The 27,713-nt window shown below is 41.9% G+C and overlaps 2 protein-coding genes across 3 annotated transcripts; both read right to left on the reverse strand.

The window, feature by feature from the left end:
• Nucleotides 1–260: 260 nt before the first annotated feature.
• On the reverse strand, nucleotides 261–5,693 carry oaz1b (ornithine decarboxylase antizyme 1b). Its single transcript, XM_035392084.1, is given in 6 exon segments — nucleotides 261–1,273; nucleotides 1,601–1,686; nucleotides 2,712–2,884; nucleotides 3,579–3,665; nucleotides 3,667–3,718; nucleotides 5,399–5,693. Coding segments are annotated over 6 exon segments (654 nt in total). The 5' UTR covers nucleotides 5,524–5,693; the 3' UTR covers nucleotides 261–1,142.
• Nucleotides 5,694–7,323: 1,630 nt separating this feature from the next.
• Nucleotides 7,324–26,608, reverse strand: LOC118213343 (inactive tyrosine-protein kinase PRAG1). 2 transcript variants are annotated; one of them, XM_035392236.1, is made up of 6 exons: nucleotides 26,035–26,608; nucleotides 21,926–22,264; nucleotides 20,116–21,719; nucleotides 12,266–12,426; nucleotides 11,026–11,768; nucleotides 7,324–10,038 (listed from the first exon to the last, which is right to left on the reverse strand). In XM_035392236.1, the coding sequence occupies exons 2-6, from the start codon at nucleotides 22,187–22,189 to the stop codon at nucleotides 8,983–8,985; spliced, it is 3,828 nt and encodes a 1,275-aa protein (XP_035248127.1). In that variant the 5' UTR covers nucleotides 22,190–22,264; nucleotides 26,035–26,608; the 3' UTR covers nucleotides 7,324–8,982. The 2 variants fall into 2 exon arrangements, with proteins under 2 accessions (XP_035248127.1, XP_035248126.1); XM_035392235.1 differs by having other exon boundaries at nucleotides 26,223–26,607.
• Between the last annotated feature and the right edge of the window lie 1,105 nt (nucleotides 26,609–27,713).

Genomic DNA, 27,713 nt, shown 5'->3' on the forward strand with positions numbered 1-27,713 from the left:
CCATCCTCACCAGTGTTCACTCCAATTCAGAGTAAAATAACAAATCACAGTATGTACCCACTGCAGTTTCTGTAGGCATCCATTTCACTGAATGGTGTATCACCATTTTATGACCATGTTCAAACTACCAAAAATTCAAAACATGCACCACACTGAAAAGGGAAGCAGTCTATGTGCTATCACATATTTATGCTTACCAGAGTTCTCCTTGAAGATATAAACTACCACAAGGATGAAAATTTTAAATAAAACATAAAAAGTGTAATTTCAAATTTTTATTATCACAGATGCACAATAAAAGGTACCACTATGCAGGTGTACATCAATAAACCAAAACTATATGTTGTTGCTGAATGGCAAAATATTGTGGGGCAATGAAAGACCGAATCCCAATGTGGACAGCAGAAAATTCCATTCCAAACAATCCCAACTCTAACAAACTACATGCACAAAAAAGAAAAAAATTTGGGTTTGAACAATCTTATACAATACCCATAATTTACTCTAGTCATATATTTTCCTCCTAATTTAACCTGCCTAAGCAGTTTCATACAAAGCTTGTATTCACACTTGATTTAAGACATAATTTCTGAGGAATAATTTGGAAAATTATGCACCACGTATTAGATCTGGAGAAAGAAGTGGAGTCTGTAGCACAAAAGCAATTATCAGCTACCACACAAAACAATTTTATTAGACTTTAAAGGGCCTGAAAAACTTACATTGTATTTTCTAATGTATAACTGAAGGGAGAACACCTGTAAATTTTAAACCAACAAGAGCCAATATAATGTACAACCATTTTTTATACATTCAAGAAAATGAAGCATCATCCTTCAACCTAAAACAATTACTGATTGATTACTGACTGATTGTTACAATGGGAACTGCAATATGCTCATAGTTGTTCAGGAAGCCAATCAAGAGGTCACAGGTAGGGGCCCAATAACAATGAAAAATAAAAAAGTAATACACAACAGCAACATAAGGGGCAATAGCAACAGAAAGTAAATAACAATGACATCTAGAACCATATGCTTCCTTGGAACACAAAAGCATAGAAGCTTGTAAGCATTTGGGTCGCAGAGGAAGGGCTGAACTATGGGGTTTTGGGTTTGGTTCTGTGGACCGGGTGGCTGGAACTAATCTTCATCAGACGAATCCCTGTCAAAGTTGTAGGCCATGAAGAAAACATCGGGTCGTGGTGGGACAAGGGCGTGGCCTGGTTTCACAATCTCAAAGCCCAGAAAGCTGAATGTACGCAGCAGTTTAGCTGGGAGGAAGGAAAAAATCACTGTTAACAAAAAACAAACCATTCTTTTTTTGTCTATAGATCAAACTCCCACACCATAATTTTAGCCACACTTCATCACGCTGACAAATTATTTTTTTTATTAACTTCGGCCCTAGCAACCAAGACCATAAAATTGAGAAAACTGAGTTTAACTGCAATTATGCTACCATAAGGTTATTAGGATCAAGAAGATCCCATGTTTATTCTGCAAAAACAGAAAGCGATTTTAAATAAATGTAAAGTGCCAAAGCGTTTGTTGTGATAGCACTACAGAAGGCTAGACAGAATGACTCTTTTCACACGTACCTCTGTCTTCTCTGTTCTTGTAAAAGCACGCAAATACACTGACAACTTTCAGATGTTCCTCAGCATACTCCAGGAGGGCTGCAAAGCTGTTGAAATAAATCATACATAACAGTTCAATAATTCAGCATATTCTCTGTTCTTGAGTTACTTACAGAAGAGGACAACGTCAGTATTACTCTCAGGAATACATAAAAGTTGAAATCACCAAGAAGGTAGAGACGCTTCGTAAACATTAAGCATAATGTTAACCTAACAAACAACAATTTGTATTGTAACAAAATGAAGTACTACTACACAGGTAACAAATCCTATGCAGCTATACATAACATTACCCAAATGTAAAGAAAGAAAGAGAAAATGGGGTTAGGGGAGCCTTGGAGCAATAGGAGGTTGGCAAGGTTTCTGCTGTTTTGACTGCAGTGAAACTCGTTCCACCACCAGGGGGCAAAAACAGACAGGATATGTGACCTGGGAGCGCAGGCACACAGCGGGGAGGGGCCACACAGCCAGAGATAGCAAAACGGAATGTTCTGGTATACGTGTAAGGTCTGATGATCTTATGAGGACATAACAGAATTGTCCCTTTAGCTGCCTAAAAGGCTAGCACCAAGGTTTTGAATTTGATCCGAGATGAATAGGTAGCGTTTGAAAGGAGATGAGAAAGGGACCTATAGCATAGCAGCTATATTTAATACACTGTGGGAACATTTTTGCAGATTTAGAGTTGATATTCATAAATGATGAGCTTGCAGTCACATCCAAAGAATTTTCCACACCCACGGATGGTTAAGCATTTGGCAAGACTTTATTAAGCCACATTTTGTCACATGGTTTTATGACATAAGGCTGTACATTTTCAATTTTTTCTCACCTCTCATCTGAGTTTAAGTGAATCTCACCCTGCCCTTTTGATACCTCTCAGGCTGCCCGTGAGTGCACCAAAGCAAACCTCCCAAACTCTTCTGGACATCTCCCAATAAGCCTCCAGAAATTGCCTGATGGCCCAGTACCCCCCCCCCCCACCCCCCCAAACTCCACCCCGACGTTTTCTTCACATTTCCCCCTTCCTATCATTACATGGAACCCCAGTCCTCACTGGCCCACAGCTCACCTCTCCTTGCTGCCCTCAGGGAGGGTGTCCCTTGGGACCTCCACATACAGGTTGTTGTTGCTCAGTACTGCGTCCCAGTGGATCACCCGTGACACAGTAGGCCGACTCTGAAAGTGAAGGATCCTGGGGCGCCCGCTCCCTGGAGGCTCCTCTGTCACCGTGAGCTTCCTGTCCTGGTTACCGAAACAGAGGACAGGGGTCATGCATCATTAAAAGAGTGGTGTTAAGTTAATGACTGGAAATGAAACCCAGCAAAAAGGAAAAAACACTTTTTCTACAGATAGATCTCTGATCACTTTCAAGATACAAATCACACAACAAACCTGGGCTATTAACATGACAGGCTGTGGCTCAGTGACCCCCCAATACAAAGCCGTTGTGTGTGCTATGCATGAGCTTATTTGAATGGTTGCTGTACATCAAATTTCAACAATTGTTTGGCTTGCAATGCAAACATTGAACAGGCATGTGCTTTGAAGGCTGAACTGCAAACAGAAGAGGGATCTAAAGAGAGATCTCTAAGAGATGCACACAGTTAACATCCAGCCAATTAGTCCTATAAAATGGAAGAAAAACTAAAAACTGTGTGTAAAGACATAAACGGACAGATGACGTACATATTGAGGATGAGGAGTTCATCCTGCCTATGTCTTCTTCCTACTTCTGTGATTATTTCTAGCAAGGTATTACTTATTATTGTCTAGGTGTTTATTGTATCATTTACAGACAGTTTTCCTTTAATGAAATAAATCATTAGTTGAAAGTAACCAGAATTACCTGAAAAATAAACATTAACTGAACAGTCATTTTATCCTGGTAAACATGACAGCGGAGTGTGCCCATTTTTTATTTTTATTTTGAACTCACCGAGTACAGCGGCCGAGATGAAGGAGTGTGATCCCGTTGACCATTCCCTCGCCCACCTGGGATCTTCAGGGGTGGGAGAGGGGCATCAGGAGCACCACAGAGGCCCCGGACCGCGGGTACTGCTACAGTGCAGAGAGAGGCTGAGGGAAACAGGACAAATAAAGGAATACAGCTTAATGTCACCTCCCAAATCTTCCCTGATCCAGGTAACCAAGATCATTAAGGGTATGGCTCTCGTCCATGTAAACAATCACAAAAAGAATATGCACAATAGACTGACACGGTAGTATCAAAAAAATGGCTGTGCACTATTGCACATTAAACATGTCAATATTACCTCAGCAACATTAGTCAACAACTAAGCTCAGTCCTGTATATATTTCACAGTTTCATTGTGAATGATGGGACCAGCAGTTTCAGTTTTTTGGTACATTTTATTACCTGAATTCTTAATAAAGGGATTTGAGTATCACCTAATAGTCCTAGGAACAATCCCCAATGTTTTTCAATGTGTTTTTACTTTCTTCAATCTGTTTAAAAATAATGACTTCAAGTAAACCCTCATCCTGGAGGTTGCTTAACTCCAGTTTCTGCTTTCCAACATATTTCTCACCCTGATTGCGTAAACAGATAACTATTCCCACATACTCCTATCAATTTCACAACTGGATGCTGTATACCCATGAAAGAAAATCATCATCTGGGAAGAGCAATAAATGCATGGTTTTAGTACTCAAACACATTAGCCAAATTTTATATAAAAAACCACATGGTGTGCATAATTTGAACAAGGGACAAACTGATGAACAGGCTAAATAGAAAATAATATTTTTCAATAGGAGGGCTGCCTGTACCTTGAATTGTACATTAAACATCCTGCCATTAGGCATTACCAAGGTTAATTCAGTTTAATTTTTAAATTTAATGAATTCACTTTTAATTTAAACTTAACGTAAGCCTAAATCAATCCGTTGAAGGATACGTCAACCATTCGCTTTGGTTGACAGCATAGGCTACTGTTAAAACCCAGAAGTCAGTTACGTCAAAAGCAGGAAGTCCAGCTATTGTGGAGAAGCTGCGCATGAATTCTTCCGTCAAAAACTAGCTAGCTAGCCGACTAGGCCTCTAAAATTACACTAGTTACGATGCCATATACTTGATAAATAACCAATCAAAATGACACAGTTTATTTAAAAAATGATCAAGACTATGAAAATAATATAAATCCTCTTTTTAAAGGAGATATACAAAATGTTAATATAACTACACTAGTCTAGCTACACTGATAGCAAGTTAAACAGTGAGCTAACGTTAGCTGCATTATCACGGAGCTAACGTTCGCTAGCTACGCTCTGACCTCGGCCTGGCAGATGCACTTAATGCGTCTTATAAACAATGTTGTCTATATGGTGATTTCCTATATTACATGACAGCGATCATCACAATAAGAGTTATTATATAGGGAATACATATTAATTAGACAACATATCAAATACAATAGCCATCTAGCTAGCAAGTTCGTCGGTAAGAGGGACATGAATTGTGACGTACATAGCTAGCAGCTAACTAGCCTGCAGGAAGAATGGCTAGCTAGCCGACGAGGGCCATATTACAAAGCTACAAATAAAATGTGGAAAATGTATCAATTTTGGTTACACATATTAAAAAATAACGATTACTAAACTAAATTTATTTCCACAGGTGTAATACACAGTTATATTTAATCGTGAAATAGTTATGCTTTTCTCCTACAATTAGCCACAGCTAACGTTAGTTTAAGTAACGAAACACAACTCCCACAGCCTTTTGGATTCACTTACTTGCCAATCATGTCACAAATACTACTACTTAAAGCAGCCATGGTAGTATGATACTGTTGTTTTCCTTCTTTTTCGCGAGCAAAGCAATGACTATTCAGGATGCGCTGGAGGTTGGATTTTACCATCCGGCCTCGGAGAGGGAAACGACGGACTGACTTCTCACTGCAATGGTGGCTGAGGAATGAAGCTAATGAGTCTGAAGATTGTAAACTCCAAGCGGCGGATACGCAGCGAGAGCAAAACAAGCGATACCGTTGGGCCAGCTAGAGGTACGGAGACAAGCCGACGTGGGGGCGTCTTCGCTCACAATGGAAAAGTACTGAGAAAACTGGAACTGGTGAAAGCAGTTAGGCTCAGCCTACGGCATTAAAACACAAATAAACAGAATACTAAGACTAACGTTATAAAAGCGCCTCTTATAATATGAAAATGTCACATTTGGAAAATATTGATAAAGAATGACATTTAATAAATGCTATTTTTTGGTAAGGCAGTTTATATTGTAGTGAAATCTGGTGAAGTAGGGGCAACAAAAGACGAGGGGAATAATTCCCCTTAGACCTGCATGACAGACCATTCCATTTGAATAAAAAGAGCCTAAGGCTATATCAGTGAAATGTTACTGTATGTTATACAAATACTGCGTTATGACAGTCCATCAGGACATTTATAAACGAGGTGCAAATTATATGCGAGGATTATATGCCTTCCCTACTTCAAAACAAATGACAACTAAGAGACGGGTGTCTATCTTTTCTATTAAGGCCAGTAGACCTAATCCCAATATCGACAGGCTAGTAGCCTACTGGTCCTATATGAAATGTCGGGGCCCGAATTTCGCATTTATGGGTTTACACAAGAATGCAGCAACAGTTTGTACAAATCTGATGTTATTTGTTTATTCTTGTGTTTGCATTCAGTGGTTCAGAAGTGGTATCGCAAACGCAAAATAAATATGTGTATTTTCACATTGGCTTGTTGATATGAAATTCACAAATTTCGCAAATCTAGTTTGATTAAAACAAAGAAAAACCTGGCCATTGATATTTTTGTGCCTATACGGAATTTCACCACTAGGTAGCAGCGTTTCTCCATGGAAGAAAATGACAACCCAAGTGTCATTCCATGACCAAGTTTTGCATGCGCTGGTGCATTTGGAGATAACCCAAAAAATGGATTATGCATGGTAATCCTAGATTTATAACTGTTGTCAGGTAGAGTAGGGGGGTAAGAGGAGTGCTGTAATTGCAACCCTAGAAGTTGAGAATCTGCAATTTAATTTCATTGTTAGATTACAAATCTAAAATTGTGGAGTATGGAGCCAAATAAAGAAATAATTACGTATCTGTCCCAAACATTATGGCACTCACTCACTATATATATACTCCGTGCTCCAGCACATTGGATTATAAATAAAAGCGTAAATATGAGGCTAAAGTGCAGATATTGGCAGCCTACATCTATATGCAGTGAAATTTTGCAGGAAATACAGATTTCACTGCATATACCCTTTCATATGTAGTTTCCCCATTTTAGTGCACCAAAAGTAATTGGACAATTGGCTGCCCAGCCATTTCTGGCCAGCTATATGTCACTACATCATTAGTTTATGCACAAGCAAGCTAACAAAAGGTCTAGCCTTGATTTTAGGTGTGGCATTTGAATTTGGAGTCTGTTGATGTTGTCTCTCAATACGAGGACCAAAGAAGTTTCAGTACCAGAAAAGCAGGCCGGCATGAGGCTGAACAGTCAGAATAAATCGATTAGAGACATAGCAAAAATGTTGTGTGTGTCAAAATCACTGTCTGATACATTGCAGAATTAGAGAAAGCACTGGTGAGCTCAGCAACGGCAAATGACCTGGTAGGCCACAGAAGACCACTGTAGTGGATGACTGAGAAATACTTTTAATTGTGAAGAAAAACCCATTTTCAACTGTCAAAATTTATTGATGGACGAAGCTGAAACTTGTACATAAATGCAAAATGAATATCAGTGCGAGAAGACATTTTAACAGAAGCAGTAATACCAGAATGATGATAAGGGGAAAACAATATTTTAAGATAGGATTCACGCAGCCAAGGAAAACCAGTGATGTCTAACTGGGGATGTACACATTCAGTAGTCAACTGGTAAATTGGATGTAGACAAAAACATACATAGTAAAACATTGTTCCAATTGGCACTTTCAAACACATCTCAGAGAAACAATGAAGGCATTCCAGTGGAAAAAAACAACAAAAAAATAATGCATACAATAAATATACTTTTTATATGGATCAGATCCATTGCAATTAAGACCTGATGGGCTTCCAATTTAATAAACCTTGCTGTACTGATCAAGCCCTTTGGAAAATCCAGTTTAAGACTACTTTAAATGAGGAATACCGTGGAATTATATTTCTAATTAGGTTTTCAATTTTGCCACAAATACATAAATCGAGACCTGAAGGCACTATAGAGAATAATAATAATAATAATAATAATAATAATAATAATATAATAATAATAATAATAGCAAATTAATAGTTAGTAAGTAGGGCCTCACAAAGTATTTTACAATTTGAGGCAATTTCTTCTTCATCAATGCATTGATGGTCAACAGAAACTACTCCAACTTTGTCATATGCAGTCCTCTATGACTGTATAACACCCAGAATATGTGTTTCTCTCATTGGCTTCTCTCAGGCCTTGCAAACAGATTTGGTGTCCTTTTACAATGAATACATCTTACAGCCTTTTTCATTTTAGCCGACTGTTACATGTTTGTACTACATGTATTGATATTATACAAACCCCCCCCCCCCCCCCAAAAAAAAAAAAACCAATAAAGATGGCTTTAACTTTATCATAGCCTGTATGAAATTAGTTCTAATTCGTCAATTGCATCATCAGCACCAGGGTAACTTTTCTGACTCCATCTTAACTGTAGGCATTAACTCTCTATACAATCATTACCAAAACATTAATACTGAAACCCATGGGGTTAGGGGAAAAAAAATGCTTGTAATATCTATGTTGGTCATTTGAGGCCAGATGCATAATCAACTTTTGGATTTGTGGCACCTTTTCTATTCAAACAGAATGGCCCTACAGTATGCAAACAGTTTGAAATCACATGTGAGAGGTTAACTGCAAGATGTTTCCTGCAAACCAGTTGCCTACATGAGTTAAGCGCTGCATGAAGCCTTGTTTTGTCCGTCAGGGCAAATAACAACACACAGTAACACAGCCATCCTGAAGACTGGACAGATCTATATTTAATAATACTGCACAGGAGGATGTCCATACCTCCTCTATAAGTACTGCAATTTCTGGTTGGTTTTAATACACAGATCCACGTTAAACAAGATCCCAGATCTATATCAAGAGTTCATTGTGCTGTACATTTTGGCTGTGCCAGATGAAAATCCATCTCTTCAACTGAACGCATGTACGTTTATACCAGGTCTCTACATGCGATAGCTGGACGGATCAGCATTGCCCTGCTTCCATATGTGTGGGCACGGTAACAGAGTTCACAGCCCCTGTGGATTTGATGCATGTTAAAAGGAAGCCACGCTCCGTGTTGCGGACTGAGCCCGTCACTTCAGGCAGTAGAGCAGCTCTGCGGTGTGGCAGAGGGACAGCGGGTGGGTGGAGGAGAAGTACTGGCAGCACAGCCAGTCCTCCAGCTCCGCGCTGCGCTCGGGCTCCAGGGAGCGCTCGGCGAACTTCATCATCAGCAGGGCGCGCTTCACGTCCAGCCAGTTGAGCAGGCCCTCGTGGCGGGGCGGCGCCCCGGCCTGCTCCCACTGCTGCTCCATCAGGTCCCTGCGCGGGCCCCACAGCAGGCACTGCAGGGCGCGCTTGGCCTCCTGGATGTGGATGCGCTTGATGGGGTCCGGCTGGAGGAGGAGGCGGGCCAGCCGCTGGAGCCCCGCCGAGTAGAGGGACGCGTGCGGGATGGGCGGGAGGTCCTCGCACGCGTAGTCCTGCTCCTTCAGCTTGGGGCTGACCTCGAAGGGGTTGGGCTGGTGCAGCAGCTCGTAGATCAGGATGCCCGTCTGGAACTCGTCGAACTTGCGGTACTGCGCGGCCGACACGATTTCGGGGGCCAGCCGGGCGTGGTCCCTCTTGAGGCGGGGGTCGGCGGCGGGGTCCTCGCAGCTGCGCTGCTTGGCCTTGGCGAAGCTGCTGACGAGCAGGCGGGGGAGGTGCTTCTGCTCCCGGTTGTCGGGCGGGGCGCGGCGGTGCGGCACCAGGAGCAGGTTCTCCAGGCACAGGTCGCGGTGGGAGACGCCGTGCTCCTTCAGGTGCTCCAGCGCGTTGCACAGCTGCAGCAGCAGGAAGCAGACGCGCCGCTCGTACGCCTCGGGCTGCGCCCGGTGGAAGGCCTCCCACTCCCGGGCGAAGTCGGCGGCGCTCTGGTGGGGCACCTCCCGGGTGATCACCACCACGCGCTCCTGCTCCCGCTGCATGCCCCCCCCGGACCGCCCGGACCGCCCGGCCCCCTCGTCCGGGGGCAACATGCTCAGCGAGACGCAGGCGATGAAGTGGCCGCAGTCCTGCTGCAGGTTGAAGTGAGGGGGCACGCTCTGCTGCACAGACAGCCCGTACAGGTGACCCTGCTTGGCATCTGGGGTCTGGTTCTTACAAATCTGTGAACAGAAGGGACCGCATGCAATTTACAGACAAAACCCGGATTTGGAACAAATAAAAATGAGATGACAGTTTTTTTGTGTCCTATTTCAAAACACTTGTCTTTGCCTATCTTCAACCTTTTATATTTTCCGTACATATTTTTGATTGTTTCCCCATTTTGCATTCACAATAAGAGGTATTCTATTTATAGTGAAAACAAGGAACCATTCCATTTTTTTGTACAAGCCAATTGAGTACTTCTGTTGCACTACTCGAGAACAAACAAATAAAAAAGGGACTGGCACTTGAGATACGGCAGGGTGATTAACTCTGACTTCACAGATTGCAGTCTGGTGATTAATCCGGAGCTCAGTGATTTCACATGCCATGACGCAGGAGGCAATCGTTCCACGTACGACTCTTCACGAGTAAGGCGTCTCCCTTGGTGAAAGCCAGTCTTGCATGAAAAGACTTATAGATTCAGAGACATTAGGAAATAGTTCTGTCCTTGGGCAACAGTCTGCAGTACGGCTGTTCAGCTTGTATGCACTGCTAATGACGGTGGGACAAAGGTCGGGCTGAATGAAAGCACGCCACTCCCAGATCCAGCAGAAGTACATGCCCCTCAGTCACAAAGAAATTATGGCACTTTTCCTTCAAAGCAGACAGCAGAAGGGTCATAACTCATTGATTCCAATAGTCAACTTGTACATTTGGAGTTGGCTTACATAACCCTTCACATGTATACTGTGCCTTGAAACTGAGAAAGGTTACCTTTCTAGGTTCTTTCTATGAAAAAACTAATATAATTATTAATAACAACAAACAAATTTGAAAGACAGGGTACATCTCTCACAATTTCGAATGGGTATTTTCAGAATTATTCTCACATAATGTTCAATTTGCTTTCTTTACTTCTGAATGCATAAATGGTGGAAAATGTCTGCGTACAGCAGTGAAGACAGAGCTGAAGATAAAGGAATAAGAGGCAGAAGCCGCGGTACCTTGACTGCATAGGAGCTGCTGGGGTCCGAGGCGCAGGAGGCCGAGTAGTAGACAGCATCACCAGCCTCACAGCAGGGCTTGCTGCAGGTGAGTTTGAAGAGGGACCAGTTGCTCTCGTCGAAGCGCATGGGGTTCCTCTGGCTGCGGGTGAAGTGCTCCTGGCACTTGAGCGTGAGCCGGCGCAGGGACTCGGCGTACAGCCCGCCCAGCTTGGAGTAGACCCCCTCGCGGCTGTCGATGTTGGAGAGCAGGGTATGCAGCTGGAGGCTAGAGCCTGAGCTGGGGGCGGGGGCACTGAGCTGGGGTGAGGATGAGGAGGTGACCGCCCCTCGGCAGGAGCCTCCCAGCCTGCTCCTGCCCCTGGCCGGCGGCTCGTCCAGCGTCCGAGAGCGCAGCGAGCGGTTGAGGGGCGGGTGGCAGTGCTCCAGGGACTCGCTGGAGGAGTACAGGTTCCGCCTGTCCCCCGGGCTGGACAGGGCGCAGCTCGGCCGGGACACGTTGTCCTCGGAGCCGCTCAAGGGGAACCGCTGGGGCGTCCGTGGGAGGTGCTTGGAGCCGACGCCGTCGGTAGGCGCGGACAGAGTGCGGCTTACCATCTTCTTTTCTGGCAGAGGCGGAGGCTGCACCTGGTGTCCCAGGCTGGCGCTGAGGAAAGGGTCAGGATGGGGGGACACTGGGGACGCAGTCAGGGGACTGCTGGGAAACGGGGATGGGCTAACCCCATGAGGGGCGTCCTGGAGACCTGGACAAAAAAATATGTGGGAGACCAATTACAGCAAGTTACACTGATGCACAGCCAAGGTAAGAGGAACTATGAAATCATTATGCCTAACTAAGTCAAACAAAAAATAAAGTGAATCCCAATTTATTCCCACCTATGTGAATCCTGGATTGAGAGTCAGACACTTTTAACTAGGGTTATCTCCACAGCCTTAGCTTGCCTGATAAGGTGGTATAAATAGGACAGGCCTATTAGACAGCATTTTGAATTTCAGCAAATTGATTTTTTTCCCAAGGGGAAAACAATTGTTTGAAATGCAATACAGATAAAATTGATTAAATTCATGTAATTTTATGTCAAATTAGACTACGTTCTAAAAAGATATTTGAATGTCAGCACATGTGGTAGCCCATTACAAATGAATTGTAAATGTATATGCCTCTATCATTAGAACAGACTATTAATAACAGATTCCAAGGGGGGAAAAAGGGGGGTTCTGGAACTGAGAGCCCACTCACCTCCATCGCTGGGCATTCTAGAATCAGAATGCAGGCTGTCAGAAGAGGTGGAGACCTGACTGCCCCGGAGGCTCCTCAGAGACTGGGCGAGGCTCTCCACAGAGCCCTGCTGACAGACCTTCTCCAGATCCGAGCTGCTCTGACTCATCTTACTGGAGGCCCTATGAGGAAAGAGAGAGGAGGGAGGAGAGAGAGGAGGGAGGACACACCTGTGAGGAACTGGGTGAAAGGAAGAGCAATTCTGGAGCAATCTGTTTCATGGGGGTTCATGATTGATTCAGCGGTTTCGTTTTCCCAATACCAGGCCACAAAAACTACCTTTTGTGAACATCAGAAAACTGCTGAGGTCAGATTATACGCGACTTACAAATACAAGCCAGTTGAGTCATGTAACATCTCAGTTGGCTTACTCTAAAACAATAATCAGTACCAATATATCAACTACTTCAATATGAATTAATCTATACAACATGGAAATGATATAGTCTAATGTTTAAACTCATACTCTTTAAACAATTCACAATAGTTTACATATTTGATGTCATCCAATGTCAATCCATCTGCACACAGTCAATGAAATAGGAATGCCTTTAATCAGGGAAATAAACAGACTCCATTTATAGCTTTGGTCACTCAGAGATGTGATACTTCAAACATCCTGCTCCAGGATGTACAATCAGTATTTAAACGGCTTCAGCCTTGCGTCTCTTCAGCAATGCACCACCATAACATAACCCATCTCAACAAATAAGATGCAAAAACCAATTTATCACAACTTTTTGTGAGGATCAAGTAGTACGCATATCATGTCAGAACCTCAGCCTTACTGTTTGCAAAAGAGAAACAGGATAATTATACTGTCTTATACATCTGTTAAACAGAGGAAAATATTCAGTTATTTGACAGCACATTGATTAACCTTACTCTTTCTAGGTCCAAATACTATATAATTTCCTAGAACCATACATATTATGTGCAAAGTTAGGCTTACACTTAAAAGGTGGGTTGGCAAAGAGACAACGTCAAACTAAATATATCATTGCTGTTTCATGTTTAGCACAGCTAAAACAGTATAGCAGCTTAAAACATAGCATTTCTCCAAAACATTTCTGTAAGTACAGTCCATTTCATGTTGATGAAGTAGAAGCACACTAAATCCACAATAAATAAAAAGGATTTAGTACGCTTCTGGGAGAAAATCGTTAAAAAGGAATAGATTGTCAACTTTCAAAGGGCCAGTACAATATGAATAAGTACAATAAGTGAAACATGGTTGTGGTAGTAATGTGATGGTGTGGGGATACTTTGCTGCCTCGGGACCTGAATGACGTGCCATTATTTAAGGAACCATGAATTCTGCTCTGTACCAGGAAATTCTTAAACAAAATTAATGTTTTGGAGTGGCCTAATCAAAGTTCTAACTTGAATAGAGATGCTGTGGCAGGAAATTAGCAGTTCACGCTCTGAAACGAACCATATATGTCTGAAATAAAGCAGTTCTGTAAAGAAGAGTAGGCTAAAATTCCTCCACAGTGATGTGAAAGACTGATATCAAATTATAGGTAGTGTGTGGTTGCAGTTATAGTTTCTAAAGATGGTGCAACCACCTTTAAGTTTAAGGATGCAATCACATTGGTGAAATGGGCCTTTGATTAACATTTGACATAAAAAAAACCTATTGTGCTTACTCAGGTCTAAAGATCTGAAACCAATCGGTATATAAATATAATTGAGGAAGTCATGGAGGGGCAAATTTCCTGATGCCACTGATGCATAAAAAGTAAAAGACAGTTATGATGAAACATTTAATTTCACACTGAGACAAAATAAAGCTCCATTGCAAGTAGATTTCAACAGCTCTGTTGTTCATGGTCTTATGCATTTCTCATTTGCAAGCAGCATAAACATAAAGCCATCTGGCTAGAATGCCATTCTTCAGACTTGACTAAACAATCCCAGAGCATACTCCCAGCAAGGCATACAGTCCAATCACACACTGACAAAAAAACAGTTTTCTTTAACTGCTAAAGACTTCTGTGTTTTCATTGAGGAACAAGACTGGCCTATATGCAACCTGTCATTAATTCTCTCAATTTCCTCAGTTAAAACGTCCTATGCCGGAATTTCTACAGAGATTTTTGTTCTCTTTGAAAGTCAGGGCTATTAGGTTTCCTCATCTCTTTCGTCATTCACAAATGTCTCCTCTGACAACCCGGCACACTGGAATTCATTTGTTGAGAACATCAGTCTCGACAATCCCGCCTGATTGTTATTGAATGAAGATCCATTTTTTCCCTTAGTTAGTTTAGTTTAACTGATCACATGACTCAAATGTCTTGATTGACAGGCATTCGGGGCTTCACTATAGCAGTTATGGCTCAAATGACCAAATCTCAATCATTTATCTCATCTCAGATGAACTACTCTGTCCATTTGCCTTTCACATCATCAATTAACCCAACAAACCCTGTATGAATTCTTTAAGCCTGTGTACAGAACTGGATATTGTATTTCATCACAACAAAAGTATACGATGAAAGCCTGTGGAAATATAGTGGAGGCAATAAAGACGGCTCTATTTCACGCGCATAAAGCTTTTGTATCTTTACATCAAATCTCTTTTATAATCTTCTTTCAATGCAGTAATGTAATCCCTCGTACTCCTGTCTAAAGTGAAACACCAAAATGAATGGAACAGTAGCACTCTGACAAGAGTAGGCCTACAGACGGGCAGTCTACTGATACCGGTCGTAACAGAGTGCCACAGCTGCCAACACACCGTGCTGTCAAATACAGAGAACAACAAACTGTCAAGTGTTGTCAACAACAAGTACTGTCAACAAATTAGGGCAGAAAGACTGGAAGTCACCATAAACACATACTCGTGGTTAAAGGTTGAGCTGAGCAGTGTGGTCTTGAAAGCTCAGAGCTGTTTGCCTGAGGTGGCATTGTCATATATACTTTCTAAAGAAAGCCATCAGAACTTCCTTCCTGAGCTGAATTTCTCTTTTTAAATTTAGAACATTCATTAAAACTATGAGACACCACTTCCTCAGTGTGCCTGACTCATGTGAGCTCTCTCTGTCACAGCTGCACTGTTTGTTTCCAGCAGAGGCACGTATATGTGCCTCAAATGAATGTTTTGAAGGTTCCAAATAATCCAATGTTTTGTAACAAAATATGAAATATGCCTGCCATAGTTCATACATCTCAATTACTTCAGCAAGCTATGGTAGTTGCTCTTTTTTCTACCGTGCCTAATAAAATGCCAATTACTGTTGTTAAAACAAGAAAAACAAATAAAATAAAAACAAGCTCCGATAAGTATGTAGGTGTGGCTGAGTAATTTATTATAAAAGAAAAAGGTACCTGAATGTAGTCCTCCAAGCCTACAGGAAAAATGGTAGGCATTTTATTTTTTGTCATCTTATCACATACGCAAATAAACTTGAAAATGAAAGACTAAGAAGGCCAAAGAAAATTTGATTTATTTCTTCTTGCCTAACAGGTGACGTAAATGCAGTAAGTTTACAGACATAAAAAACACATTGAACGGTAATAAGCTATATTTGGAAAAGTCTTTGTTTTAAATGGTAAATAAAACTTTTAAAGGGTCAGTCACTCTTTGGACAGACATAACTGTTTTTATGCCACTTCCCACTCACAAAAAAAGAAATTAGGGCAATTGTAATGAAATACAAGGATGAGGGAACCTTGCATAGCATTAAAACAAAGACATAATTTATGGAGAAAGTTTTTGGTTATGTGTTGGAACAAATACAAAGGAAAACACAAATGCTATTTTTATATTTGAAATCATGACACACCACTTGAAATTCTAATTTACTGAGACAAAGGCTAATTAAACAGATGAAAGAAAATTCTAGACATTTTCCTGTGGTGCACTTAGAGCTGCACCCATTCAGGCTTGTATTAAAGTGCTGGGAACAGCAATCCTCATTGTTTAAACAGTTGGGTCATGTGAATGCCTGTGGGGAGGGGCGGGGGGTGAGGGGGGGGGGGTGGTGAGTGGGGGGTAATTCCTTGTGTGTAAACTAGGCTCTTGTCACCTTGTGTATTCTCCACAGCAAAACTACTTCACTAGTGTGCAGGAATTTATGTCAGTTCCAGGGTGCAGAGTTACTGTACTTGATGGTAACAGGATTTCATCAGTAAGTCATCGGCGTTCAATTTAAAAAATCCTGATACCACTTTACATTTACATGTGTGATTCTTGCTAAATCTAGACCCATAAAAACCCTAAGCCTACAACTGGGAAGATGTATGGTGTTTATATAAGCAAGGGCTTATAGAGTTGAATTTAACCAAAATGTAAGGCATGGGATGCAAGCCAGGCCTGCACTGTAGTGCCAAAGAGGCATGAGAGAGAAACAGAGGCCCATTCTAGGCACAGGAGACCGACCTTACCTGTGTGTCACACCTGGGCACACAAGGCCCATTGTAACAGATGGAATAAAACCAAAGAAGCAAGATGTGATATTTTCCATCGGAAACTCTTTGCATCATCAAGAATCCATTCCTTGCTATTTCAGGACTGCTTCACAATTTAAAACTGCAATAGCATTGCCCAACAAACATGATTCAAGCTTTTCAAACTGCAAACTATATGTCCCATGTGCATTTACTGGAACTCAATGCAAATGTAACTCAATGTAAAAATAATACAGGAAACAGAAACAAGCACAATGTAGTTAGGAAAGGTTAGAAAAAATGCACCCCACCACACAGACACACACCACCACTTTTTATGCGCTGCCCACGTATGGTATGTACCATTGGTATAGAAGGCTACATTCAAAGAAAGGCAAAATATGAAAATAGCACATCTAAATGGGCTATGTACCTATGCGCACACAGCAGTGCATTTCAAAACCTGTTTCTGGGAACATACACATCTTTAAGCCACCTCTATAAAAAAAATTGCAACCACCTACCTCTACGTGAAACCACAGAAAAGTCCTTTCAAGTGCAGTTGAAACATGCTCTCAGCTAAGATCTCCGATATTTCCTTTCACAAACCAGCATGGAGTAACGCAACACGTCCGGAACAAGCGTCTTGAATGTTACAGCAGTGTTTAAAGGCTCATTCCACAATAAAATAAGTAATGAAACCACTCACTGAAGCAACATAAGTACCCATATCTTGCTGTGTCCACACAATCCGAATGCAAGTCGGCTGTTATTTTAATGTATCAACTTCATCTATTCTTGGTCATCCAAAAGGGATCATTTGAGGCTTGTTGAACAGAGGATCTGGACGGGAGAGGGGTTCAGCAGTCTGACTTGGATAGTGGGACAGTTGCTGGGGGCAACAATATGCTCCACTAAGCCCCCTTGATGTCCTCCAGTGCCCTCATCCAAAAATGTGTTTATTTGAAGTTTATTTAGTGCACAAAGAATTAACAAACCATTCCAAATACATTTCAAGTATCAATGTCCAACAAGTAAAGCTTAAATAATATGTCGTTTTTTTTGTTGTCATAATGATGGGTGTGATGGTGCTTCTGAGAGAAACAGATTTCAAAACCATCTGGCACCTAAATGATTTATGACACAAAAGCATTGTTTCAGAAGTTGCCATGCTATAACAAGAGCTGCATTTTAAAACCGGCAAAATGAAGATAAGCCAAACAAATTTGGGTTACTTTGTTCACACGAAGTTTAATGGCCAAGTAGTATGTCCAAAATGTGGCGCAAAACACTAAAAAGACATCTGAGTTTGGTTTGAGGGTTAATTCAGACGGCATGTGCTGTAAACCCAATTAGAGTGAGAACAGGAAGCAAGACCAAGGGGATTGTACATGAGCACAACCAAATCAAAACAGAAAAACCCCAAAATTCCTAAAATCCTGTTGGTTGTTAGGTGAGACATGCCCAGGCATGCATTTAGAAGGTGTATTTTTATCAGTAGAGCATGCTGGCAAAGTCGTAATAGCAGAGATGCACTGCCTTACTAAAATTACAACAAAAATAAGGGTCTAGTGAAACTTGAGCGGTGACCAGGGCGATAGAATTTCCAACTAAGCACTAGCCAACGTGTTGCTATGGCAAATTTTGTTTAAATTTAAAGAGCTTCAAGAACATAATTTATGGATGGGTATTTAATATTTAAAAGAGCTAATTATATAACCCAAGTGGCCCAGATGAACTGGCAAAATACGGTTTCTTCACGAACCACAAACAGAAAAAAAACTCAATTGTTCTGACAGTCTCTTGCGGTTCACTGCTGCCTGCAGCACAATATAGCATCAATCTGCATGGATGGGCTTACATGCAAAGACCGGGAAACCTGTTGACAAGGTCAATAAATGACTTCTAACTAAAATGGTAAGGGAAGCGGAACAAGTGCAGAAAATGGAAGCTGTTGATCCTTTTCTCAGAGGACACATTAATTCTACATCCTCTCTTAAGAGCAGAAACGGGAAGACACCTTTGCACACATTAGGCTGCACCAAAACCACTTCCCAGATGAAAAGTACACGAGACAGAAAACTCAGATGTATGATTTTTGACTACATATCCCAGAAAAAAACCCTAATTGTACCCCTGTCCGTGGGAATAGACTGACTTTCCTTCTGAACTGTTCTGATAAACACTTGAAGAATTCACAGATATATTTTAAAAGTAAACCAAGCCAACTTCGGCAGCTTATTTTAAAAGGATCATTTGACCGCTTCCATGGCCATCAACACCAGCTTTTGGGCTGTGACTCCAGAGACACAGTATAAATAATCTGGTCACACTGCATCAACATCAGACCCTTAATACAGAATTAAGTCTTGACATCAGCATCTTCCATTTGGAAATGTGTTTACAGGTCAGAGGAAAAATTTGATTAATTCATGTTGCAGCAATAGGGTAAAATACTGTATAACATAAGAGGTTAAAAGTATAATGTATCTTACTTAAGTGCACATCACAAACAAGCATTTCCTTTGTCCAAGTATGTCAATGAGACAAAACCTCTTTTTCTACTCAAGAACAGTTCACTCCATTGTGTATTGGCTAAGGCAAACAAATGATGTGATGGAGCACGTTTTTATAGCCCATTATCTTTACAAACAAGTGACAATGGCAAGTTTCACTACTACTAATAACAACCAAGGTATTCAGTAACATTCAAGATCAACTGTCATGGACGAAAGCCTAGAAGTGGAGGCTGACACAGGGTGAATAATATCCCAATCAAAAAGATCCTCCGTTACTGTACAATGAATGTGGGTCACCATTTAATCGCAAATGGAAATGCATGTGGCTGCTACACTGTCATTAGTTAATGATAATGCTAAATGCTAAAAAACTACAATTATGATCTGTGCAGAACCCATTTCACGCACAGAAACGGACTGCACTGCCTTATCAGGCTCTGGTTAACTCCACTCCAACACAGTTACATGCACACAGAAAAGCTCAAATACAATACATTTGCACTTTACTAAAAGGAGCCTTAACATCTTATATATATTTTTAATTATACATTAAATATTAGTAGTCTGTCAAAGGTAATATAAAATGATACCCAAGAAAACTACTGAAAGAAAAAGCTTTACACACAGCTCTCCAATTTGCATTTCTTTTATCATTTCAATTTTCATTTCCTTGGGATTCATTCACCAACATCAATAGTTCTACCTTAAGACACTTAGGCTATTTCAGCAGTCACATTTGAGAGCCACTCTAGCAAAAAAAAAGCAGTAAAGACAGTCTCATATACCTCTGTAACAGACGTCATGGCATCAGGAAACAAAATCATCACTATGGCAGTACCTCTTCACGTGTACATCATTAATTCTGCTAGCCCTACCATATTTAATGGACGAATCCCTTACCTCTGGTGCTTTTTTGGAGGAGGCGGAGGTGGTGCCGGGTCATGACTTTTGCCCTTGCCCTCTGACACATCTGCAGTGAAGGATGCTGTCCTGGCTAACATGTCCCTGCTATGTTTGCTCTTCTCCACGCCGCTGCCCGGGTGCTTCTGACTGGCACCATTGTCGGCCGTGCCTGGCGGGGTGCTCTCCTTGCCGTGCGCCCCGGGGCTCCAATCCCCTGGCTCTGACACAGCTGCACCATTGATGGGACCGGACGTGACGGTCTGGGGCGTGGCGGCCTCCTCCCCTCCCTCTTCTTCCTCCTCGATTCGACCCTCCCAGTTCCAGGTGGAGCTGTACAGCTTGTGCCTCCTCTCCACAGTGGTGATGATGGAGTTGGAGGTGGGAGCCTCCCCCAGAGATGCAGACACTGAAGAGCAGGACGAGTGCGCTGGTATACTGGACTCAGCCCGTAACTCTGAGCAGGCTACTGGAGAAAGGCTTGAGGTCCCCAGTTTTGGGGAACGGGAATTCCTCTTGGGGGGAATAGGAGGGCTGGCTTGTGGCTTGGGCTGGAGAGAGGCTACCCCACCCTCGGAGCTGATGCAGTTTGAAGGCCACTTGAAGGCAGGACTGTTTGGGTCTCTGCTGGAGGTGGGGCTGAAATTTGGCCACTGAGTGCTCACAGCCGAATCCGGACTGCTGAGGTAGAACGTCCGGTTGTTTTCCTCTGTGTGAGCAGCCATGACAGTGATCGTTGCCCACTGACCTTCACTGGTCAGGTCCACCACCGCACCTGAGGTCTTGCCATCAACCGCTGTCTTCCTCTTCCGTTTGGTGCTCTCCGCATAAATGGGCTCAGGGTTTGGTACACCATTTCCAGTGTCTGATGGGCGGTTGGATAAGGATGGATGGATCTGGGGCCCATCCAGCCTGGACGGCACAAAAACATCTAGTCCCTGAGAGCCAGCAAGTGAACCTGTGCTGCTCCGGAATGAGCAGGAGTCTGAAAGACTGGCAGGCTCAGACAGGAAAGAGGAGGCACTGTCACTGGGATGAGGACCCTGCAGTCCTGAGTCTGGACAGAAACCAGAGGAGGGGAAAGTGCTTGATGCCTCAACATTGCCAGGGCTGCCATTCTTGGTGGGGATGGTAGTGATGATGTCAATAGCAATCTCCAGTGCAGCTGGGGGTTCCTGCGCTGAGGAGTCATTAAGAACATCACAGTCACCCTCAAAGCTCCCCGAGGAGCATGCCCTTCCCTCCAGCTTCTGCACAGAACCTCCGGAAACTTGGCTGCTGTTGCTCGTGTAAGTGCTTTTGATGGTTTTGTTGGTCTGGGGTCTGTAAGCATCAATAGCTCCATTTTCCTGTACACTGTGTGGACCATGTGCCACTTCCTGGGTCACAAAGACGCTGCTGGTGAAAAATGACTCCTTCTGAAGGCATGATGGGGATACAGTATTTCCAGACAATCTGCTGGCATAGTCCATCTTCCCAGTCACTGTGTTTTGTAGAACAGCTTCTTTCAAATCCTTGCTGCAACCATTACTGTCAATATATAATGGAGCAAGGTCCAACATCTTCTTCAAGCTTAGTTTATCCACTGGACTCTTCTGATTATCCTAAAATAAACGGTATGTTAAAATCCAGTATGAATATTTCTCATGAGCACTGACTGTTGAGAAGATGCAAATTTGGTTCACCTAATTTGGTTTATTATATGAAGAAAGTCTTAACCATCATGAGCAATGGATCATACAAAACATTGTCATGCAATTTCAAAAACAATGTGGACACAAATGAATGGAGATAAATGGAAAGCACTAACCTGCTCAGAGTTCATGTTGACATCTGGCCGCATGTCAGACACCTCAGGGTTCATCATGGTGGGCCTGACGGCGATGGTGGGCTTGCAGTAGGAGGCTGACAGGGTCAGGCTGTCCTCCTCGTCTCCCGCCGTGCTACGCTGGATGCGGACTGCACTGCCATTGGATCGGTGGGCACTGCGGGGGTGGAAGCAATTCTTGCAGGAGCCCGGTTTCCACATGTGCTCAGCAAACTCTCCACACACCGACATCTTCAGCACCTGCATGCGTTACCGCCAAACCAGCAGGGTTCCACGAGGGGGAAGACCGACCGACATGGCTCATTCACCCAAATGCTTTACCTGCATGGACAGGAGAAGAATGTAGCGTATATAAAGCAGATATAAGAAACTTTGTTCAAAAAATATTTAATCTGATCCACTTTTTACCATATATCTTAACCCAACAGACTATAAACAAGCATCAGAACCACTTGCATTCATTGGCAGTGGAATTAATAATAATTATATCAGATTTAGGTTGCATGGAATGATGAAAATCCTTGATTGTTTATTGCTTAATAGTGCATGCCTCTTTTTTACTGACATGTACCCTGAAGACTTATGTGCAATATAAGATATCTATCTGCTAAATCAAGAGACAGCAAGAAAGAATAAAAAAGTACTGTTTTCATGAAGTATTGCTTGTTGTATGAACTACTGCAGAAGGATTCTGATGTTGTATAACAACAAAACTATGGCTATATGCTCAGGATGAAAGTACTTCGCACCAACTGCTGAAAGCCAAAAGGTGCAAACAGCCTATACCCTTTCCTCCCAGCGATTTTCTCCATATCGGTGGCAACTATCAAAACAACCTGCAAAAGCTTCCCACGTTTCTATTATGACAGAGCAAGGCTTTGCATTGCAGAATGGAATAACCACAATGGCGTTTTGTGAGGAAAATGTTATGGGACACTGGGATTAAAAAATAAGTCCAGTAAAAAACCACAAAAATATAACTTTTTAAAAATTCAAATCAACAGGTTGTAGGCAAAACATACGACAGTCTGTTCTAAACTTACAAGTAACTAAAGCTGTGGGGAGTCAGATGTGCTCAACTTCCCCACGTTGCAAAAATGAGAGGCTCTTGCTTTGTACACTCACAACACAAGTGCCAATAAAGGAGGTATTACTGAGCAGCCTGCCTCAAGTCCTAGAGGCTGTCTGGCTGTGGAGGTCGACAATGTGCCTGAAGCATCCAGCAGGTTGGAATGTGAAGAATGCAAAGGCGTGAGTCACACAGAGGTGAGTCTCACACCACAACAGTCCCCTCATTGTGTTTGTTTCATTCAGGAGGAAAAGAGTGGGATAATCAACACAGTGAAGTGTAAATTTGTCTTCTTCCAAAAGGTTTTCCCCCCTTTCTATACTGAGCTCCAAATTCTTCTTGACATGTCTTGGAAACTGCATGTTTTTCATCTCATTACCTGCTGAGAGAGGGTGCAGTGACTGCATTCTGTTCACTCACTGGGTCTCCCACTCTCTACACTCTGTAAACGAGCGGCCTGGAGTTTAGTTCCGACTCTCTACATCATACCACAGGATGAGGCCACAATATTGGCAGTGAATGGGCATATATGGGGCAACTTCAACTGAGATAATGTCAAAAAAGGATATCAACAATCTACATTTTGTTGTTCATTTAATGTAAGAAAAGGATCCACATTTCACTTCAGAAACTATGGTAGAAGAAAGTTGTTCACAATTCACAGACCAAAAACTGAGGTACAGCATGGGCATGTTCCTGTAGATGTTTCCACATGTTTAGGTACCAGTTTTAATCACAGCACTTTGTGAAGTTTTCAGTTCCGCTTTTACTTTGCTTTACCGGTCTGTTGGTCCTGAATGTTCCACTCTCACGCGAGAGTTTTACTGAAACCAAAAGGACACAGAACCCAAGTGATTCTCATTTATCTTTCTCAGCAAAGTCTCTGAATACACATACCGACTTATAGAGAAAACATACCAATAGAGAAAACATACCAAAAGATACACTTCTAACATTTCAGTTCACACAGCTCAATTAGAAAAATTGAGCTTGGAGATCTTTTACCTATATAAGTTCACAAATGACTGGTTAAAGAAAAGAGGCAATCCTGGTGAACTATTCATTTTCCCAGACAGCCATGTGGGCTGCCTGTGGCAAAGACGCAGCTTGGGATTCCTGTCTCCGACGACAGCCCGGGTCTCCAACATTGTCCTTTTGGACTATAGGGGCATTCTGCCATCAGGGCGCTAAATAAAGACCTGCTTTGTGTCCCCTCCTGTGTCTGAACACCATTGCCACCTTCTGCCTTGCCCCCCGCCGCCTGTGTCTTACACAGAACATAAACAGCCCCTGGAAGGCACGCTGCCCCTTTCATAGCGATGCTACTGACCGCAGCTTGTTTGCTCTGGGCTAGTTTAACTACTGGGAAACAGCTTGTATGACAATGCAAGACTGCTGCTGCAGTTTGATAGTACATTATTGACAAAATAGAGATGGGGGGGCAAGGGGGTCTTTCTTTTCTATCCACACAGCAGCTGGCAGAATACAGCGAAAACATGTGGGAGGCTTTCAGTTATTTTTTAAATGAGCAAACACAGTCCAGGGCCTGCCGTCAAAACATTAAGAAGAGGCTAAGCAGCAATAGACCTCTGCGCTTGCACACAGACATTTGTCCCTGCGTGATATTTGCTTTCAGGAGAACAAAGTGCTTACACTGCCTTCACTTTGAATTTTACATGAGCAGTGAAAACAGCGCTCTTCTCAGCAGGTAAGCTTGTAAAAGTGATTCATCCCATCATGTGCACAGGAGGAAAAACAATCAAAGTTATACAACCAAACCTGTATTTGACCAACTCACCCTAGTTACTAGTGCTTCTATGAATTTAATAATCTAATGTAATAAAAGCAGTGCATTTAAAAGGGTGATCTGTAGACCCTACAAAAGTTTATGAGAATTTGTTAGAAAACAACATAAAGTTGTTCAGGTTTGTGTGTGCTTACAGCCATACTCAGTTTTGTACTCCATAGTTACAAAAATATCCCTTGCTGTACAGAGATAATATTTTTCCCATTTACTGCCATTATTTGTAATTTTGTGACAATATGCTGCACCTGACTACACATGTCAACTATATTAAGACAACGGTGATTTATTTGTAAAATAAGAAACTTTTACTTGAATGTACAATATATTGGTATTTTCATTGTGGAATGTGTCAAATATACATGTCAAAATACAAGTTGAATACACAGGTGCTAAATGGGGTTCCCTCAAGTAGATGGTGTAGAATATATAGAAATATATATTCCAAAATACATTCATTTTTGCCACTTTAACCTCAAATATATCTTAATATAATAAATAGAGACTTTATATGGAGAAATATGTATGCCATCTTTCGGTTGTTATATTTTATACAGTATTATTAAGCAAGCATTAGAAAATATGCCTCCGCATATTCTAAATATTTAATTACAATATATGCATTACAGTATACCACTGAGAAGCACAAAAAATACATACAAATGCAAAGGGGAAAGCGAACAACAAATATATTTTCCCCCCAGCAATCAGCGGTCCAACTATTGCACACACATCCTCAAACTGCACGCAAAAAGATCGTAACCAGCTATGGGGGAATTTGGCCTAAATAGGACATTTCTAGCCTACAAAAATAGATTACAAGTAATCATTCTGAGTGTTGCGAATGGATCAGTAAGTGAATACCCTCGTCCCGGAATTAAAATTTCGATTTTGGTGTGTTAACTGTTAGTTGAGCCACCTCCACACTATGTCTCACGCACATAATTCCCACGTTACACAGCATTTTAGATGTTCTGTAGTTCAGAATTTTTCGTTGGACCGATCAGAAATTCCCGAGCTATTCAGAACGTCAAAAACGCGTTTTAACTTCAATTGCACGTGGTGGTGTTTTTTTTTTTTTTTTTTACCTTGCTGGTTGCATGTTTTATTGTCATGCAACCTATAGCGTTTATTAAATTCATTCCAAGAAATGTTTAAAAAAGGGGGATAGCCTACACATCGTCTGAACACAGTCCAACTGTTTCGCCAGTGCCTTACCTGTGACTTGTTACTTCTTAAAAAGAAAACATTTTCTTTGAAACTTTCTTTTGAGGTGATACTAGACTGAATGTGGATATAGTTTCGCATACACCAAGCTAACTCGATGCATTGTTTGAAAGACCGCGCTGACCTCTACTCCTACTCCTGTGACAGTTTATTGTGAACGAGTCAATCGTTCAGTTTACCTGTGGTTTCCAGACTTATCTGGTACCGGTAAAAGTACCCCCAGTGAGTAAACCTGGAAAAACGACTGAAGATTCCGAAGCGAAGTCTTGTTTAAGTAAATCCCATATCCACAGGTTGTTGTAAAGGGGGTCCGGAAAATAGGTGTGTTGAAATATTCCACCAAGCAGCTTTGATCAGTAGAGGCTCAGCGCAGACTATCTGAACCGGACAGAAACTGGCCGACTCGTAGCTCCAGAAGCGAGGAAGCGGGGAGGAGCTTTGTCTGTAAAACTACACCCGTCTGACTCAGTCCACATGTGAATACCGTGAACGATAATAATGGCTTAGATTTTAAGTCTTGGAGACGATGTTGCGCTGTTGAATTCAGTTGTGATGTCCCACATATTTTAACTGTTATGCTATTGTTCAGGTTTTCCCCCCGGCACCCTTGAAACAGTTTCGTTTTCTCTACAGTTCTTTAACAGGTTTTTTGAGGGCATTGGCAAAATGGATTGCCCTATAGATGCTTCTTTGTCACATGCTACAAATTCCACCATGTGGTTCAATTCCTGATTACAAACATTGTAACAATATATAATTCCCCTGGCCACATTTCACATTTTCAAATGTATCGTAGCTGGCTCTATGTCGCAAAATTGATGTGTTAGGGAAGTAGCATCTCATAAATCATCAGGCAAGGTTTCAGAGAAAAGCATGGCACACAATCTATGGACTCCCATATGTCAGACTTGTTAAATTCATTGTTCCCATGTTGCTTCACCTGTGAAATTTTGTTTATAGGTATAGTGGGCCATACGTTATGGCTTTGATTTTAACAGATTTGAACTGAGTCCACTGAAGTAAGGCCATAGCAAAGCAAACTGCCAATTTTGGCACCAATTTTCTGTTAAATAAAGAAAATAAAAATCTTTTTGAAACCACAGCAGTGGTGTGCATGCAACTGCACAATTTTTGGGCAACCCAGTGTAAAGTGTATTCATTAGATCTTCATTTATGATCTTATTAAAATAGTAACAGATGCTTCCCCTATGACAAAAACAATATAATGTACATGTTTTACAGCAACCATTGTATCTCATTTGTTTTAACATTGTTTTTATTTGTTTAGATACTGATTAAAAAAAAAAAATTAAATAGTCTGCATTCACAACATAGTGCTGATGTGGCCTCATGGTGGCACAATAATTAGCATAACAACTGTTATTTTTAAAGCATTGAAAATGTTAACTTTTGGTTTGCTTTCTATTCCATACTGTGGAATATTTGCATTCAAGGGTGTACTGACATTTCATGTTATAATATGCCATAGGGAAAGATATAGAATCAGAACTAATTAAACACAAACTTTGGGCAGATCAGGATTTCCTGCAGAACCATCCCTGGCTATAATGTCATGCTGTGTGGGTGTATGCTCCCTAGAGCTTCAGTTTCTGTAATTGGAGAGAGACAGTAGAGGGAAGTTATGCTAACCCCTGCTGTTTTCCATTATA

Source organism: Anguilla anguilla, chromosome 14 (assembly GCF_013347855.1).
Source record: "Anguilla anguilla isolate fAngAng1 chromosome 14, fAngAng1.pri, whole genome shotgun sequence".
NCBI classification, from domain to species: domain Eukaryota; kingdom Metazoa; phylum Chordata; class Actinopteri; order Anguilliformes; family Anguillidae; genus Anguilla; species Anguilla anguilla.

What these genes read in the sequence shown, in the direction of transcription:
- LOC118213343 (XM_035392236.1), bottom strand. Translation starts at nt 22,189, where the DNA reads ATGCAGGTGCTGAAGATGTCGGTGTGTGGAGAGTTTGCTGAGCACATG. An exon ending in CCTCCAAAAAAGCACCAGAG is followed by an intron (nt 12,427 to 20,115) that starts GTAAGGGATTCG and finishes CTTTCCTCATAG; the next exon opens with GGCCTCCAGTAAGATGAGTC. An exon ending in GCAGCTCCTATGCAGTCAAG is followed by an intron (nt 10,039 to 11,025) that starts GTACCGCGGCTT and finishes TTCTGTTCACAG; the next exon opens with ATTTGTAAGAACCAGACCCC.